Source organism: Atractosteus spatula, chromosome 19, assembly GCF_055471065.1.
Source record: "Atractosteus spatula isolate fAtrSpa1 chromosome 19, fAtrSpa1.hap1, whole genome shotgun sequence".
Taxonomy (NCBI): Eukaryota; Metazoa; Chordata; class Actinopteri; order Semionotiformes; family Lepisosteidae; genus Atractosteus; species Atractosteus spatula.
Genome location: NC_142724.1, coordinates 12,926,214 through 12,943,658, shown reverse-complemented (window position 1 = coordinate 12,943,658; position 17,445 = coordinate 12,926,214). Strand labels below are relative to the sequence as shown.

General features: G+C 42.2%; 1 protein-coding gene across 5 annotated transcripts in view; it reads right to left on the bottom strand.

The window, feature by feature from the left end:
- Positions 1–17,445, bottom strand: part of LOC148818110 (3'-5' exoribonuclease HELZ2-like) — a 38,402-nt gene that overhangs the window by 19,826 nt on the left and 1,131 nt on the right. For 2 of the 5 annotated variants that reach the window (XR_016094482.1, XM_088937361.1), the window contains exons 2-7: positions 8,649–9,797; positions 7,768–7,951; positions 6,407–6,514; positions 3,637–4,154; positions 1,985–2,617; positions 290–1,088 (exon numbers count right to left, since the gene is read on the bottom strand). Coding sequence is in view for 4 of the 5 variants with exons in the window: in XM_088937361.1 (XP_088793487.1) it covers positions 290–1,088; positions 1,985–2,617; positions 3,637–4,154; positions 6,407–6,514; positions 7,768–7,951; positions 8,649–9,649 (3,243 nt within the window). In the remaining variant the exon portion in view is untranslated. Of the gene's footprint in view, positions 1–289; positions 1,089–1,984; positions 2,618–3,636; positions 4,155–6,406; positions 6,515–7,767; positions 7,952–8,648; positions 9,798–10,994; positions 11,192–17,445 lie in introns of those variants that run through there. The other 3 variants (XM_088937362.1, XM_088937364.1, XM_088937365.1) reach the window with 3 other exon arrangements.

Below are 17,445 nucleotides of genomic sequence, written 5' to 3'. Positions count from 1 at the left end.
AGGCTGGTAACATTTCTCAGAAGATGGTGTTATTGTGCTGATTTCATAAAAGAAATGACTGAAGTGCCTTGAATTATGAAAAAGGTCCACACTTTTATGATGGTAATGCTTGCATATGTCTGACACACAAATAAATACAATTTACAGACCTTGGTGTCGCTGAAATATGTTGGCCAATCTCCTGACACTTTTTTGAGCCAAAATGATTTTCTTTTTTTAAAAAAAAACCGAGGCACACAATAGTTTCCACAAAAATCAAATACAACAGCAAAGGTCAATATTTTCATACCTGGGTCCCCTCAGAAAGAACACAAACAGTCTGTTGTTCAGGATTTCCCCACTGAGAGGGCCAGTCTTTGAGCACACTCTGCACTATTTCTGCTACTTGAGCAATCTCCTCAGAATTGAACCAGGACATGGTTGTGGTGTCCAAATGGGAACTCCCGCGGACATGATGGAACATCAGTGGATGGACCTGAGGATGAGTAGGGACATTTCCAACAGCTTTGATGGCATCACTCTTCCCTACATAGAAGTGAGTCGACACAAACTCCACTATCTCTCTCGTGGAGCGATAGTTCTCATTGAAGATGATTCTGCTTCTCGAGGCCACCTCATGCTTCTCCCCCTGGTAGAAGTGGAAGAGGCGATTCAGCAGAGTGTGGTCAGAGTGCCGGCCCTCTTCCACTGAGAACAGCTTGGGGCCCATCTGCATGTGGTCTCCAGCGAGCACCACTCGGGTCCCCTTCCCAGCCAGAGCCAGGGGCATCAGAGCAGCGCACTCCAGCATCTGGGAGGCTTCGTCTATCAGGATGTGGGTGAAGTAGCCGGGAGGGAGCTTCAGGGGCTGGAAATAACTGGCCAACACTGTTGTTGTTATGACAACCCTGAAAGAGTCTAATGTCTTCCTGTCTGGGAATTTGAAAGACTTGCAATCTTCTGAAAGCAAGCAGTACTTTAAGGTAATGTCATCAGTGGCGCCCAGAGGCACTCCTTTTTTATTTGCCTTGACTCTCAGGGGTAATGCTTCAGGGTGTCCAGAGTTGACATAGAAATGGAAATGGTCCTTCACATATAAATCAGCAGAGCTGAAACAGAAGACACAGAGCTTTGTCAGTCACTACATTCTCTGCATTTCTGTTTAATGTCATTTGGGATCCATACAGTACATACAGTATAACCATGGGATAAAACAAAGGTGGTTCCTGTTCACTAAGAGGTTGTAAAATTGTTATTATTATGTGGTAAAAGGAAGCCACACTGCATGCAAAAAAAACAGTTTCTCACAAATCTAGTGTCTATGAGGTGCTGTTAAAACTCACAGAGAAGTATATGTATTATTCTAAAGCAACAGATGCTCTCCATGATACAGATGACTTTTAGAAATCAGTTACAAATGTACTGGACCTATTGATTCCAATTAGTAGCATTTTCGCCACCTTCTTTTACACATGTAAGGCTACATATCTCTACCAGTGTCGCTGTGTGTGAATACAGGAGTCGTACACTATATGCAATAAGGTTACTTACAGTATCATGTGCACAACACATCATCACCATTTAGAGAACAAGGCCCTTTTGAACTTATAGCCTTATGTAACTTAATGACCTTTTAGTGTCTTACCTAATCTAAGGTATTGTTACTCAGTTACGTCTGCTGATTTTGACTTATAGTAAATTCAGAAAAGCCAAGTTAACAATGTTTTCCTTCTGGTGAAATCTTTAGCTCAGTTAACAAGGCTAGGATTAGAACATGACAGGACAGGTCTTATGGAATATATATATAGAAAAAAACATTTTAGTTAATGGAAAACTGCTTCAGGTCCTCCAAAATTTGCGGCATTATATAAACAATCTTTACTATTCCAGAACATGCTGTATTGTTCGTTAGGCCTTTTAAACAAAGGTTTTAGACTGTCAAGTGATCCGCATGAAATACCAAATCTACACGAAGTTCGCTATCAATTCCAGCTCTAGGACTAACCTGTTTGTATGGGTGCAGATAAGAACTTTGGTGCCGGGTTGACGAACAACTTCCTTGGCTGCTGTCGCCAGTGTGAAAGTTTTTCCAGTCCCGAATGGTCCATAAATCAGTAGTGGAGCAACAGGTTTTTCTCCATCTGTGTCCCCAATGATGTAAGCCATGGCTGCACTCTGCTTTGCATTGAGCTTGGAGAATGTCCCACTGTGCACTGGCACAGAGCAGGCCGTCACATCTGGCAGCACTATCCCCACATCTGGAAGGAGGTCGACAGCCTGATGCCACTCGCAGAACTGGAGCCGGTTCAGCTGAAACTGGACCTCCATCTCACGGGTTGTGTCCTTCAGGAGACCGAGGTCTGAGCAGCACCGCTTGGAAAGATGGAGGTGGATCTTGTTTTCACTGCTAGCATCCTGGACAATTATTGCTTCGAACACCTTGTTGTTATTCGCTGGAAAGGGAGCTATAAGAGCCGATCGAACTGCTCTTCTGAGCACATAGCCCTCGGGAGTGTCAGTGGTGAGTGCGTAAGGAATGGAGAGCGTGGCAAAAAGCTCACCAGCGGGAGCGATCTTCATCCCAAACTGGGACTCCGAGAGGATTTCAGTCAGGGAGACAGGCCCTTGTAGACTCAGTCTAGACATAAGCAATGCAGCAGAAATCAGCATAATATTCTTCCTTTCTGACATTTTATTTTTGCCTTCCATTGCAAAAGATAGTTCTGGCAAAGGAAACTTAAACTTTTTCTAGAAAAAAGAAATTAGAACTTTAATCGTTAAAGCCTGTGTACAGTCATACTTCCTTAATCTACACATTGAGGTGACTCCATTTAATGGAATTATGTGAAATAGTTTATCTGTTTTAAATAACAATGAAGCTGGCCTTACTTTGATATGTTTTGCACTGAAAGGGGGATGTACTTTTTTTAACATGTAGAAGAGTACCACCAGGCAGACATTTGATCCTGAATTATTTCTCTCTTACCTGCAAGTTACTATGACTTTAGCACTATCAACATAAAATCGAGGGGTCAACCGAAGATGACAAATATTTGTCTTTTAAATACTAGGGACTCAGAAGTCATTTTTGTTTTTTGGTCAGTGGATATTGGTGAACCAACAAACCCTAGTGAATCTCTTAACAAACACCGCTGGGAACTTTCTCAGAAAGGGGCCCGTTAAGGACAATGATTTTTGTCTTATGTACACTTCCTAATGCAGTCTCGATACTGTTTGTGTTCAACCAAGAGTGGCAACTTATCATGTCAGTGTCTTTAACAGAGGGTCACCCTCCTGGACTTGGGAACCCAGAGACTACTGATTTACAGTCCAGCCAAGCTCTTTGCTTAATTGAACTCTCAATTGAGAACCTTTAATTGACCTCTTACTTGAAATTATATAGTGGAACCTTTGCAACACTCTTTTTCTACTCAGATGTTGGAGATTATTTTGATAAACACAAACATCTTTAAGATGTGTCTAAGAGCTGAAAATAATTAGGGTTAACTTGTTGAACAGAACCTATTCTGAGGTAACTCAGAGCTCATCTGGGACAGAAACCAGTAGGATTGTGGGTTCCCAGGGTGGGGATAGGTTACATCCCCTGCTGTATTGGGCAGCATGTACGGCTTCTCTAATGAACCACAGATCTGTTACCTTGAGGCCACCTCCTCCTGGGCCAGCTCTTCTCTGTAGAGGAAGGAGTGCATTCCGTCTCTGTAGTTCTCCCTCGTAAGGGGCTCAGTTCCCTCTGCTCTGGGTTTGTACCGCAGGTTCAGCTGAGGCGGCTTGTACTCCTTCAGCAGACTCTCCTCTGCCTCAGTCCTCTCCAGGCAGGGGACGATCATCCTGTTTCCACGGTGCCAGCGCTCCAGGCTCTGGCCACAGGGCCCGCTGCCCTCGGGCGTCTCCGCAGGGGGAGTCGGGCTCCGCTGACCCACTCGCACCCGGAGCTTCTGCAGCAGCACGGGTCTCGTGTCAAAGTCGAACACCACCCACTGCTCGTAGAAGCCCGGGCTGAGAGATTTGAAAGTGACGGGGACGTCGCAGCTCATGTGGGATGTGCAGAACGTGTTCCCTGTGGCGTAAGTACAAGGACCTTCAGGACCGATGTCACCCAGAGTAAAAGTGGCTCCTTGTTCGTGTCTCAGCAAGGCGACGTGCACCAGAGGTCTCTGAGAAAACACACAAAAGAAAACAACTAAATAATGACTGATGCAAAAAGACATTTTCATGGGAAAAGAACTCTTTCACAAACTTTTTCACTTTGAACACTTAAACTCAGTGTTTTATTTTCTGATTCTGTTCCAAAAGTTCTTAGTTCTTATTAGTTACAGACACAGATTAAGTACAGATTTTCTAGTACAAAAAGGGGCTTTTTAACCTTATGGACGGCTATGGTGAAATTAATGATGTAACAGAACCACCACAATACTTCATATTAGCTCCAAGTGTATAATTAACTCTGAGTTGTTGAGATCACAATTTTCCAAGGATTCCTGTCAATCTGGACTAAAGATTGGTAAATAAAAAGCTCATTTACTTCTCATCTAAACTAAGTTGCATTAACATCAGTTCTTATAATGGTAGTAAAGAATATTGGGGACTATAAGATTAGAGACAACTATTGGAGACAACTAGATTGTTGAAGTTCAGAACACAGACATATTTATACTCAATCCTCATGCTTACCTATAGTATAAGGCACCTCAGTACCTATCTGAGCTACTATCATCCTACTCCCCACCTCATAACCTTGACTCTTCTAATTCTTCGAATTCTGGTCTCCTATCTGTCCTCCAAGCCCATCTACACTCTATGTGCAACTGGGCCTTCTCCTGTAATGCCCTAATGCTCTGGTACTCTATCAGAGAGTCACCTTCTCTAAACTCCTTCAAATTCAGACCATCTTTAGAAAAGCCTTTACTGAACTGGTTCTGTTCTTTACCTCCCTGCTCCTACTGTATTCAGTAACCCCATCTACTGTCTCCTCTCACTGTGTATTCTCATTGTGTATATCCTGCGTCCTGGACCTGGTGTACTATCTGTGTAGAGTTTGTATGTCCTCCCCACGTTTTTCCTTCCATGGATTTCCTTCCATGGTCCAAAAACAAACTGGTAGATTAATTAGATTCTGGGAAAGAGTTCCCTGGTGTGTGTATGTCTGGGGTTGTGTCTGTCTGCCAATCCATCCATTCCAACATGTGAATTAGCTGTGTCCTAAAACTCATTTTCTATGAAGCTTGTAATGTTATAAGGGATGACTGAATCCCTTATTTGCTAAATAAATCTTATTCCTAAAATTTTTGGATTCCTTATTTTTGGGCCTCAGCTAATGAAAAAGTCCTTAATTTCCCTTAAATTGTTTTTACGGCCTGTTCTACTTCAGTAGTTTTAGTGCTATAAATAGTACTCAGGTAACGATTAGGAAGCAAGTCTACATAAATGCTGTTTGGTAGAGGAAATATTTTAGCAGGGTGTACTCTCAGTAGTGAAATGTGTACACAAATTTGAACTGGCTTTTAAATTACCAATGGCAAAAGGAAAGCAATCACAGAAACATTTGCACAAACAGTGGGAGTACAGAACGCCACTGTCAAGCTGAAAGTGTACAGGGGTATCATGCTGGACTTCAAGCGTTCAAAACCATGTTTTGCAATGATTTTAAAATAGGGTATTCTACGGGTACTGTAACAATTATTGAAAAAGCAGTGCATTGTGGAGGGTCTTTAGTTATAATTAAGAGCTAAAATGTATGCAATAATGAATATAAAAATACTAAATATCTGAAAGTGTTTTCTGCTTACTGTGCCACTAACAGAAAGAAAAGGACCAACTGTCACGATCGCTACCCCTCCTCTTAAGGGCGCTCCAGCTCATCCCCGTTCAGCCTCATTCCCCTCACCTGTTCCTTATTCTAACCACCTTTCAGTCCGCCTTAAAAGCCAGGCGCTCACGTCATTCGGGGCTCTACATTGAATCCCGTTTCATGTGAGCCCGGGTCCTGCTGCGTCTGGCTCCGTCATGTTTTTAATTTTCTGTTCCTGTTCTCCCCGCCGAACCCGACCTGGTTCCCGTTTTTAATCTCCTGGATGGATCGCCTGGCACTGGACTGCTTGTGTTTTGGATTCCCCATTTGGACTTCCTCTTGGATTGTTCGCCCCGGACTCAGTCCCCCTGGACACCTGCACACCAAGGACACGCCCCCTGTCTCCATTCCCTGCATGACTTTTCCCCCACTGTTTCCTCACTATTCTGGATTGTGTCGTCTGCATAGGGTTCGGAAAGAACTGTTCGTGACACCAACCACACAGGATTTAACTTCTTCATGCACTACTTTGAAATAAGATATACTGTAGGGACGTTTCATATATCACTCCCAGTGAAGGATTCTGAAAGCTTGTTTGATCAAGAAATGTTGTCTCACCTCAGTTCTAAGATGAAATTTCCATTTTAGCTCTGTGTCTGCCCGCTCACATGAAAGACTCAGTTCCTTGTCACACGTGATGTGGACATCATCCACCTGGTCAGACATCTGCAAATGCAAATTAAGTTATGGCCATCAGAATGTACTCCGTTTGGTATAATGCTGTTTTTTAATGGGCGGAATAATAATAACTTTTATTACGAATGAGGTTTTCCAAACCCGGCACACATGGTGATAAAGAAAACACAAAAAAGTACAATAAAAAACAAAAGAAAAAATAATAAGAGCATATAGGTTTATACAAATAGAACATAGGGCAATCAGATATAGGCCCTGGTAAAAAGGTGAGTGATGAGTTTGGATTTTTAGAAGTTAGAATTGTCTCTCATAGAGTCAGTGGAAGGTAATTCCATAACACTGGAACTTGAAGTATTTAATGTGACTGAAATCTAGAAAATATATACCCTTTCAGCATTATCCATATTTTATTCATCACACCAATAAAATAATTTAGCATTGGTCTGTGATGATTTTCTGAGTTTTTTAATATGCTCACCAGGTCTGTGTCAGCAAATGTAATGAGATGTCTGTCTGTGTGGATGTATGTTCTCATTCGTCAGTGTACAAAATGTACTTTATAGAGGCAACAAGACACAGCCTTCAGCTGATCCAGTAGAAGTTTAGTGAATATCAGATAACCATTGCTTCATTTTGATCTGTGGAGATCTATTTGTTAAGTCTAGAATCCATCTTACCAAGTTACATTTCATTTGAAGTTCTTTGAGAGTTTCTGAGCTAGTAACAGTGGTTGTATTGCATTGAAAGCTGATGGAAAAATCAACAAACGAGATCTTACCAATGCCCATGCTTGGTCAAGCTGCTGACAGACCAGGTTTAACAATGCAAGTACTGCATCATCTACTCCCCTCCGTTCTCTGCTGGCCAACTACAGGGGTCAGTGAGGTTCTCAGTGCTCTTTGAGATGTGTTGCTCTATCCACTCCAGACTTTTCTCTGGGAGAGATGTCAGAGTAACCGGCCAGAAGCTGTTAAGCTCACTTGGCCTGGAAGTTTTTGCAATGGGAATAATAATACCACAGAGAGGGCACTCAGGTATCAAGGGACCATGCCTTTGTATTTCTGTGATTCCTTCCCTTTATCTTGAAAAATACATTTTCACTCCCAAATATCAGATATGATGTGGACACAGAAAGTAGCAAACATCCTGTTGCCCTTTGAAAAGAAGAAAAAGGTAGGTCTACCGCATGGAATTCTACCAACTGGACATGGCTGCACAGGTACAGAACCCACCACGCTTGCAATCTTTGCAAATCTTCTGAACTTGGCAAGACTGGGACTCACAATGTGCACTTCGTTGCTGCTGCTCCTGTACTCCTTCAGCAGGAGGTCCTGGTATGAGAGCAAGCCCTGCTCTTCCAAAGTTCTCCTTTTCTCTCGGGCCTCCTTAGTCCGCATAAACCACTCCTCCCTCTCCTCCACTGAGTGCGCGTACACACAGCTGTCACCATATTCACAGGTGTCGGGCCTGAGGAGGAAAAGATGGCAAGATTCTCAATCCCAGCAGGCCTTGCTCTGAAACAATTTAATCTTGTGGGAGGTTTGGCCTTTTTTATACCGCTCGGCGCAGCTGGTGTTGTTCCACTGTGCCAGCAGTGGGACCCAGTGTTGCTTTTGGTTGAGTGGTTCAATTGCTTCATGACACGCATGTATGGCAATATGCCTTTTTAAACATAATGGATATACACATATGTACATAATGCAGAGTGGTGTATTATAAAAATAATCTCAAAACAAGCTCCTCAGTTTCTCCAGCTCCATCTCTCTCTTAGATGTTGTTGAATAAATAATAATACTCAGACACATTGGAGTAAAACAAGTACAGTATATACGCATCTACCTACAGTATATCGAATAAAAGCAAATTAGGAGCTAGGATAAATCACCTGGGTAGAATGAACAACTCTATGGAAGACAAATAATCATCTTCAAGTCCTGGGTATGTAATTTGGCACTAAGAGTAAGGGCAAAGTTTAATCTTAATGTGGGCCCAGTCTGCAGCTAATACAAACCAAAAACCGCAATCACAACCGGTTTCCTATTGCTCACAAATAATCCTATTTGCTTGGTGCAATGCATTCCTGTGTATTACGAAAAGAGTTGAAGGCACTGATCACCACTAAGGACTAGTGTACATATAGGGCACTGCTATGTAACTCCTTTACCTGTCACAGAGCACAAACTCTTGTTTGCGCTGATGGGGTGGGGAACGGTATTTCCACTCCGTGGTGGTGTCCTCACTGATCATCTGAGTATGCTCTAGAGATGAACAGTGGTTTATGAAGCTTTCTTGTGAGGAAAAAGTCAACAGGCAAACCTTACAGTAGATCTGAACCGGCGGAGGCGCTGGGGTCGGGTCTGGGGCTATGGCCTGTCTCCTCTGGGACAGCTGGACCAGATCTTTGCGATTCAATTGCCCAGCAATCTCTGCCTTCCACACAGCCATCTCCACCTCGCTGTGAGCATACGAGCAGCGCAGAGAACCGTGCCAACATGGCGAACCCTGGGTGATGTGCGGGCAGTACTGCAGGGTGTGGTGAGGAGGATGGTGGCGTATCTCATTATACACTTTCTTATTCCACCCTTCCACCTGGAGGTGGACCAAGAGGGGTGTCCATTCGTGGGCCGCTGGGGACGAGCAAGTGTTGTTCCACCTTTTGGGAGCAACTGTTTGGGGTTTGCTGTAGAAGCAGGTTTGGCAAAGCTCCTTGAACTCCCCCGAGAACTCAGACAGGATGCCCTCTGCCACGCTTGGTGTTGGGATGATGGCTCTTTCGATGGCGGTCATCTTCGTCTCCTTGACCAACCGCATCAGAGAGCTCTGATCAACTTGGCGCCGTTTCTGAAAGTTCCACACTGCTGCCTCCTCTTGACTTGTCGCGAAGGTACAGCGGTTCTTGTGGCGCCTGCAGCCTGATCCCTCCACGAAATAGCGGCACACTTCATACTTCCTTGGATTCACAAAATGAGGTCGGCGGGACACTGGTCTCCACCACCCGGAACCTTTCTGTCTGACCAGAAGCACATCCCCATTGCACTGATGGTGCACTTTATTGAAGGAGTAAGTGATTTCATTTTCCCTCCTGGCACACAGGGAACAAGCTGCTTGCAAGTCGTAGGTCTGTAAAAGCTCTTTGAGGAGGGAGCCACCTGGATGTGCGGGCATTGTTGCTTGTGTACCGATCTATAGCTCTACACCATTACATGTAAAAGCAATAGGCACCATGAGAGGTAGCAATATACACAGGAGGCCCTTGTTGCACGTGGTTTTTGGTGGTTGCAGCATATTCCCTGAACTGGTGGATCAGCTGATTCTAAGAAAAAAAGACACAAAACTATTATTATTTATAGTTGCCTTCATTATTCTAGTTGTTACAATGGTTGTAGAAAGCGATTCCCGGAGCCTAAAAACAGTGAGAAAAGGACGAGGTACAGTATTTACTATGCTGTAGATGGCATGAAAGACAATAATCAATCTGACAGACAGGTCTATTTAACTAGGAGAGATGCAATTTTAATTAGAACAAAAAAATCATTTTTACAGGTTTCTCCAAATATTTGTCAAAATGATTTCTGTTCAATGCCTGTGTCAGATGTTGTACTTCATTTATAACTTGCTATATCACAATTCTCTAATAAGCACACAAGTTTCAGTGAGTTCTGTTGACATCACATTTCAGATGCTCCATTGTTGTAAAGAAATTAAACTCTTGCAACAGTTACCAAATATGATGTCATACCTATTTTATATTATCTAAAAAAAACAGCTCTGTTATAGTTCCTTGGAGACTGCTAGTTAAGATAGCTGGTAGGTCCAAAAAGGACTTCTGATACTCAGTCAATTGCATTTGCCAAAAATACAAAAGAACACTTTTACAAGCTAAATCAAGCTTATCTCAGGTTCACAGCCTGTTTCATGTTTTGTTAATGACTGGATAGTGTAAAGGCACCTCACCACTTTCTGGAATGTGAAACCTGTTTTAATTGATTTCTCATGCAATTTAACAAATTCAGGGGCTCTTTAAGATAGGGCATTGAATTCTGGAATACTACTGCAGCTTGTGCTTTAGCATAAAAATATATAAATGCAGGCTGAACAACAAAATGTAGTAAAAAAAAGTATCAAGAGAGCTGTAAGAAGACAAATAGTGGCTCCACAAGAAGCACTGACAGTGTCTTGCACAGACGCACTTGCCCAGTTTTATTTGGGGGGAGTCTGCTCTATACTTTCTCATTGCCCCCTGTGGCGTTACGCGGGGGCGTGATCAGTGTGGATGAAGGGCGACGCCCTGCCTTTGTAGCCACAGCTGTTCTGGCTGCCTGCGGACGAGCCACAGCTGTGAGGGCTCTATAAAGGCACACTGGACAGAGCCGGAAGGGGAGGAGTTTTTTTATCGGCAGTTCCGGAGGGGATTGTACTAGTGCTAAGCGGTTTCTTTTTCCCAGGCTGGAGCCCGTTAAATAGGGTAAGCATAGGCTGGATGTCGCGTACTTTTCTTTTTTTTTTGCACCTTTTTGTTATTTCCGATTCTTGTTAATCTCATACCGGTACTTCCGTCCCTCAACTGGAGCCGTTGACTTTTGTTTTTAGCGGTGCTCGCCGCGGCTCTGCCCACTCCCACGATGTCACGCCCCTTTTGCTGTGGTGGGCGTTGTAGCTGTGAGCCGAGAAAAATTCGACTCTAACAGATCTTGGTTTGAACAAAACCTAGAAAGCAAGGAGATACTCTACAGCTTGGGTAGGGAAAACCTTTAGACTTGTTATAGATCAGTGTTATCAGTTGTAATAATAATAATTGCTTACACTTATATAGCGCTTTTCTGGACACTCCACTCAAAGCGCTTTACAGTAATGGGGATCCCCTCCAACACCACCACCACCAATGTGTGAGATTTAGCTAATATTTAATTTAAAAATGACAACTTCTTGACATTTAACACCCAAATTAAATTGGGTGTAACTTAGCTAACTACCTGTCTACATTGAGTTTTCTCTCTCTGACTTTTTTCCTGTCACACCCATACTCAGCCATGCAAACACACTTGGTCTGTAAATGCAAATTAAAAGAAATAAGATCACAGCACATGATCTTGCCTGTTGACATTTAAGGAGTGTGGTGAAGAGCAGCACTTATTCTTACTCAGGTGACACACGCCCAGGAATTTAAATGAAAATATGGTTCATAATAAAAGGACAGTGCAGGATTCAAAGCACAAGCTACTAGTGCTAGTGTTACCAAAATGAAAACTTCAAGCTTTTACGCCAAAGCCAGGCATCTGTTTTATTTTCTTAAACCAGTAAGGAATATACTGTAGCTTATGCTTCTAGGATTTGTGAATGAGGAAGGCATCTCGTAAGAACATTGACCAAAGTAAAAGCAGTTGGTCCTTTTGTGCTTTTCTCCTTTACTATTCATGTTTATTTTGGCAGAGTTGGCCAAACCACTTCACTTCAACATTTTCACTGGCTGTATTTCCACAGTGAACGTAGAGAATCTGTTTGTGCATGTTGGGATGATTTAGGACATAAGTGAGGATGGCTGAGAAACGAAGACACCCAATCTCGGTTCAGGCTACATACAGCATGTTATACCTGTACAGCGTGTTCTGTGACGTTGGTGTGGGTGATTTCTGGCCAGCAGCTGTGACCAACTGATTCCTAGAGTGTAATTTAAACAGACTGAATGAAAAGGGGAAATTGTCTAAATGCATTGTGCAAGCATGACGGAAATACAGCACAATCATAATTATGGCGTAAACATACGATCGTTTAACATTCCTAAGTCCCGAGCTGTCATTTAGGCCCGAGGACCTGGTGCACTGAGTGACAGCCATTAATAAGCAAGCTGCTCTTTCTGATACCAAAACTGTTTGCACCAGAATGCTGCCTGTACGACGCCCTTGTTGACCTCCCCTTTTGGGAGCGTGGCAAGTCAAGGCACAGTCTGCACCATGAGACCGCCCTACAGCCCACAGTTGACAGAATGAGCACCAGCCATGAAATTATCATGAAGGCACTGTGGCGATGGAGATGGATACTGTGGACTCTACCCTGACTTCTCCTGCCATATCAGTGGGAGTTTCCTCACCACACCTTGCAGGTTGGTAGGACAGATCAATGCCCACTAAGTGCAAAACATGCAGGAAACATCCAACCCAGACAAGCTGGACATACAGTAGCTCTTGTATTTGAATTACTACAGTGGATTGCTTTACAGAGGCTGGGCTTTGGAAGCCTGAAGCACTATCACTCAAATCAGACATAACATGATATTACGGAGGCTTGTTTATTCTTTGCTCCAGGTGTTTTGTTTTGTGCGCTGGAGGGAATACAAGTCTGGTTTCACTTCCTACGAAGTATCCATTGGTTTTTGCTTTATAAAGAGAGAAACAAAAGGGATTAACTTGAGTTCAAAACCGCAAAAGCAGTTTCCAAGCAACCAGATCCTTGCTTTCCTCCTGAGAGAGAAGATAAGATACTCCACAGTACATTGGCATATACAGATAGGTTCTTCGGTCTAGGACGCAGGAGATTGAGCGAATTCATCATAGCGCATGAAATCCTAAACATTTGCTGAAAGGAAATTAAGATAAATAGGAAATGCATATTTACACAAAGGTTTGTGGGCTTTCTAGCTAAGCTATTTAGGCCCAAACATGGCTCTTTCAAGACTTGGCACAATGAAATTTCAAATACGGGGCCTCCTCACACTTGAACTACCAGTTCACTTCAGTTGCCAATTTTCAAAGCACTAAATCATTTGATTTTTAAATTAGGACATCTAAATGCATATAATCTCACAAATTGAGAGGGGTGTTTCTTTTCTAAATATGCCAATTAGCCGAATATTTACATGAGTGTTTTCACTTCAGTACAGTCTTACGCCTGTTTGTTCTTGTTAACATAATAATCCCCATGAAGTTGTATGACGTTTTGGAGTCAAGGAGGTATGATGGGCGTGCTCTTTGCTTGTGCAAAACACACTTGGGGTTCTAGGTCTGGAATAATCCGCTTGCTTTGAAACCAATGGTTGTTCACCATTGTTAGACATACTGTACTGAAGATAACTGAGTCTTGAAAAGGGCAGACAATTAAAATGCATTACACAGATTGTAGCATCATGGTTAGCCATGCTTATTATTTTGTTAATTCATTCCAAAATGTATTTTACAGCTAGGCCACATGTTCATTATCGGAGGAGTTACACCTGTACATACTGCATCCCTCAGATTTAATGGGAGTGTTTTGCTGAATACAATTTCAGAAGAGATACAAACAACTGGTCTTTATTTTGACTTTCAGTACTGACTACCGGTTAATTCTCCCATAAGCCACTTTTTGTCTTATTTGTCTAACAGGTCTGTGTTTTTTCTGTATTTTGCAGGAGGGGCAAAATAACAGAACTTTGCCACACTAGCCTAAACACAGGCCTTCATAAAAAAAAAAAGAAAGAAAAGATGAAAATGATTTCATTGAGCTGCCTAAGAGCATTTAATATTGGGGAAACTCACAAAGGGGCCTTTCTTGAAAGCAGCTCAAGCATGCAAAAACAGGACATGATACTGTATAAGTATGCAAAAACAGGATGTGATGCTGTATTTTTTGTCAAGGATACTTCAGTGTTTATCAAACACTTTTGTACATTGCAAGGAGTTATGTGAGATGTTTAACAGTGAATAAACGCATTTAAAATGTATGAAACCAATACTTATGCCTGCATCTCTGCAAAGACACACAGAAAAGATACAAACAACTGTGCCCCTGGCACCAAACATGAGTTATTCACCAGCTGGCTTAAGCAATGATGGGAGTTCCTTGGGTGAGAGTAGACATCGTTATCACTTCTACAGTGATGGGCATGCCCGTTTTCAGTGCTTCGTGTTTTAAAGCTCAATTGTGATCCCTGATGAAAGAAATGGAAACATTGGCAGTACAGATCAATTAAGTGACCAATTGATTCAAATTCATTAAGACTCGAAGGTGGAATGATCGCAGAAGACATGGCTGACCCCCCCAGGACCAGTGGTGCATATCAGTGACCTGCTAAATCATTCAAGAGCTAAACTATGTTGAATTTACAGCGGGTTCATTAAAACTGGGCTGAATTCTGAGCATAACACATGTTCCAGGCTCTCAATATAAATATGCTAATGGCATATTAGTAGGACTACAGGGTGTTCCCATTAACATCCACTCATTCAATGTTACTTTGCACTGACGTAATTCCTAAATGGAGGTACACCCCGCATAGCAATGCTGACAATCCCCCCAACTAATGTCCTTAACAGAGTTCCAACCCAGAGTGTAGGCAAGTAAGTTTGAGTTTTGCATCGCACGCCACCATCTTAGCCATGTCACAATGATGCCCAGCCTCCCAAGAGACGCTTCTGGGTCCTCTTACTTCCTGGGGTGCGTTTGTGTTCTTTATCCGCGTTGTCTACGTGTCCGTCTCGAAATACCCTTGCAGTTCTTAAAATCACGAGTGGAAAGAGAAGTGCTAGTGATAGTGGCAGTGCTCTTGCTTAAAGCAAGGAAAAGCATCTTAGAAGTGGTATTGATATAAAACTGGCTATGATAAAGAGAAATTGAAAAGGTGAGCATGCAGTTAATATCTGCATCATTGTTTTAAATGACAAGTTCCTTAATTATGAAACATAAGAAATATGGATGTGTCAATGATAACATATACATAGTGCTAAAATACGTTTATTAAGGTCTCTGTGCTGTTCAAGGGGTAAGGGACAATTCTTATCAAAACAATTTCCTATTTATGTTGTTTCAAACATTTCTGTAATACAGTAACTTAGGTGATGGTTTCAATGGATAAATGCACCTTACTGAATGTACTGTAATTCAAACAAACTGTATTATTGCCAGTTGCCAGTACGGTACATGTTTAAGTTCAGGAACAAATCCTTGCTATATTCCTATTATACATTATGTGAAAATCATCCCCTGTAAGGGTGCCATTTGCATAAATGATGTCTTTATGGTTCCTGACCCCTCTTAATTACCCTACTATCTTATGGGAGAATATTTCCTGATCAGTGTTGTTTCATTTAGTGTTGCAATATTCTGGCTTCTAACTCTGGTATTAATGTTAATAATGCATTATAAGAGAGTTTTACCCCCTTCATTAGAAAAGGAAATTTGTGGCATACCCTGCACTATATTGCAGTTTTTTCCCTCCCTCTGAGAGTTTGTTATATTCTATATACTGTATACCTCAGCTACCAACAATGTCACTGAGCAATTAAAAAAAAAAACTAGTTTTACAACAGTTCCATTTGTCAAGCTGCAATGCCAATTAATTCCCAAAGTTGCTCCTTGTGCTCCTGAGCTTAAGAATGGGATATTTCCGAGGTTCCCTCTTAATCCTCACTTTTTTCCTCATTGGATATTGATCCAATGTTACTGTCCTAAAATCTGTTTTGTCTTCCACAAAGCTGGGCAAAGCACAGTATCAACACAGACCCAGGCAATCTCCAAAAACACAGACATGACCAATATCTCTGTGTTTCAAGTGGACTTAGTCAAGAAAATGTACTAGAAATGTTTGTTGCATTATGTATTGGGAGTATCAGAACGCTTAAATTTCACCTCTTACCGTACCCTATTCTTTAAGGTAAGAGCGTTTTTTGAGACTTCATTCAGCTGTACCTTTTCTTGTCATGGGCAACAGTCAAACGTCCAGCTGGCCAAGCAATTTCACTAATATTAAAGACTGACTGCATCATTTTAATGAGATTGTTAAGCCAGCCTTCTGAGAGTAGAGAAGGTAAGATAAATAGAAGAGAGAGAAACTGGAGGAGATTCAGAACCATAGACTAGCATCTCCTTTACAGACCAGACTACACAACATACAGGTCATTTAAGCACTGAAGAGACCAACACCAGGATTTATGTAAGGGACTGTTGACTTACTGTATATGTTGACTTAATGATGCATATTACAAAGGATCCCACTTATTAAGCATTCATTTAAAGGAATAATTGAGTCCTGAAAAGAACTTTTAAGGAATAAGTTCCCTCTTTTCCCTATACAATACTTGTCCATCCAGTAAAATGTTTCTATTGCTTTCTGCAGACAAAATATCCCTGAAACTCCAATGTTTGTCAATATTATTGCATGCCTGCGACTATGTAAATGTTTGTCTTGCAGCTACACTGTGCCAGAGAAGAGAGGAAACGCACAGCTGAAAATATTCTGTTTATTTTTCCTGACAATACGGTGTGTGTGGTTATTCTTTTGCAGTATTTATTTTTATATTTTGCTTTCAAAGGAAGCTGGTATCAGGACTTGATCTTTCTTATTCATAATTTTAACCTCTTTAAGTTCAATTATTCACACACCCTTACGTTCTACCAGTATAATGACCCACATTTGTGCTTATTATTTTTGTTCTTATATTCTACCTCTTCTGTGTACAGCTGTATGGAAGAAGGCTCCACAGCCTAAACATTGTGCTTCTCTTCTCTTTTCAGCATGGAATAAACCTTTACTTGTTCCTTTGCAGCCTACGCATGCTGAGGCAGCTACCTACTTGAACTACATACTACAGCAGAACTACAGCCAGCAGCCATATCACCCTGCAACTCACAACTGGCAGCCCACTGAAGCTCAGCAGGGGTGAGCCTGGTCAGTACCTGGATGGGAAACCTCCTGGGAAAAACTAAGGTTGCTGCTGGAAGAGGTGTTAGTGGGGCCAGCAGGGGGTGTTCACCCTGTGGTCCATGTGGGTCCTAATGCCCCAGTATAGTGACGGGGACACTATACTGTAAACAGGCGCCGTCCTTTGGATGAGATGTAAAACCAAGCTCCTGACTCTCTGTGGTTATTAAAAATCCCAGGGTGTTTCTCGAAAAGAGTAGGGGTGTAACCCCGGCGTCCTGGCCAAATTGCCCCCTGGCCTTTAAATGTCATGACCACCTAACAATCTCCATCTATGAATTGGCTTCAT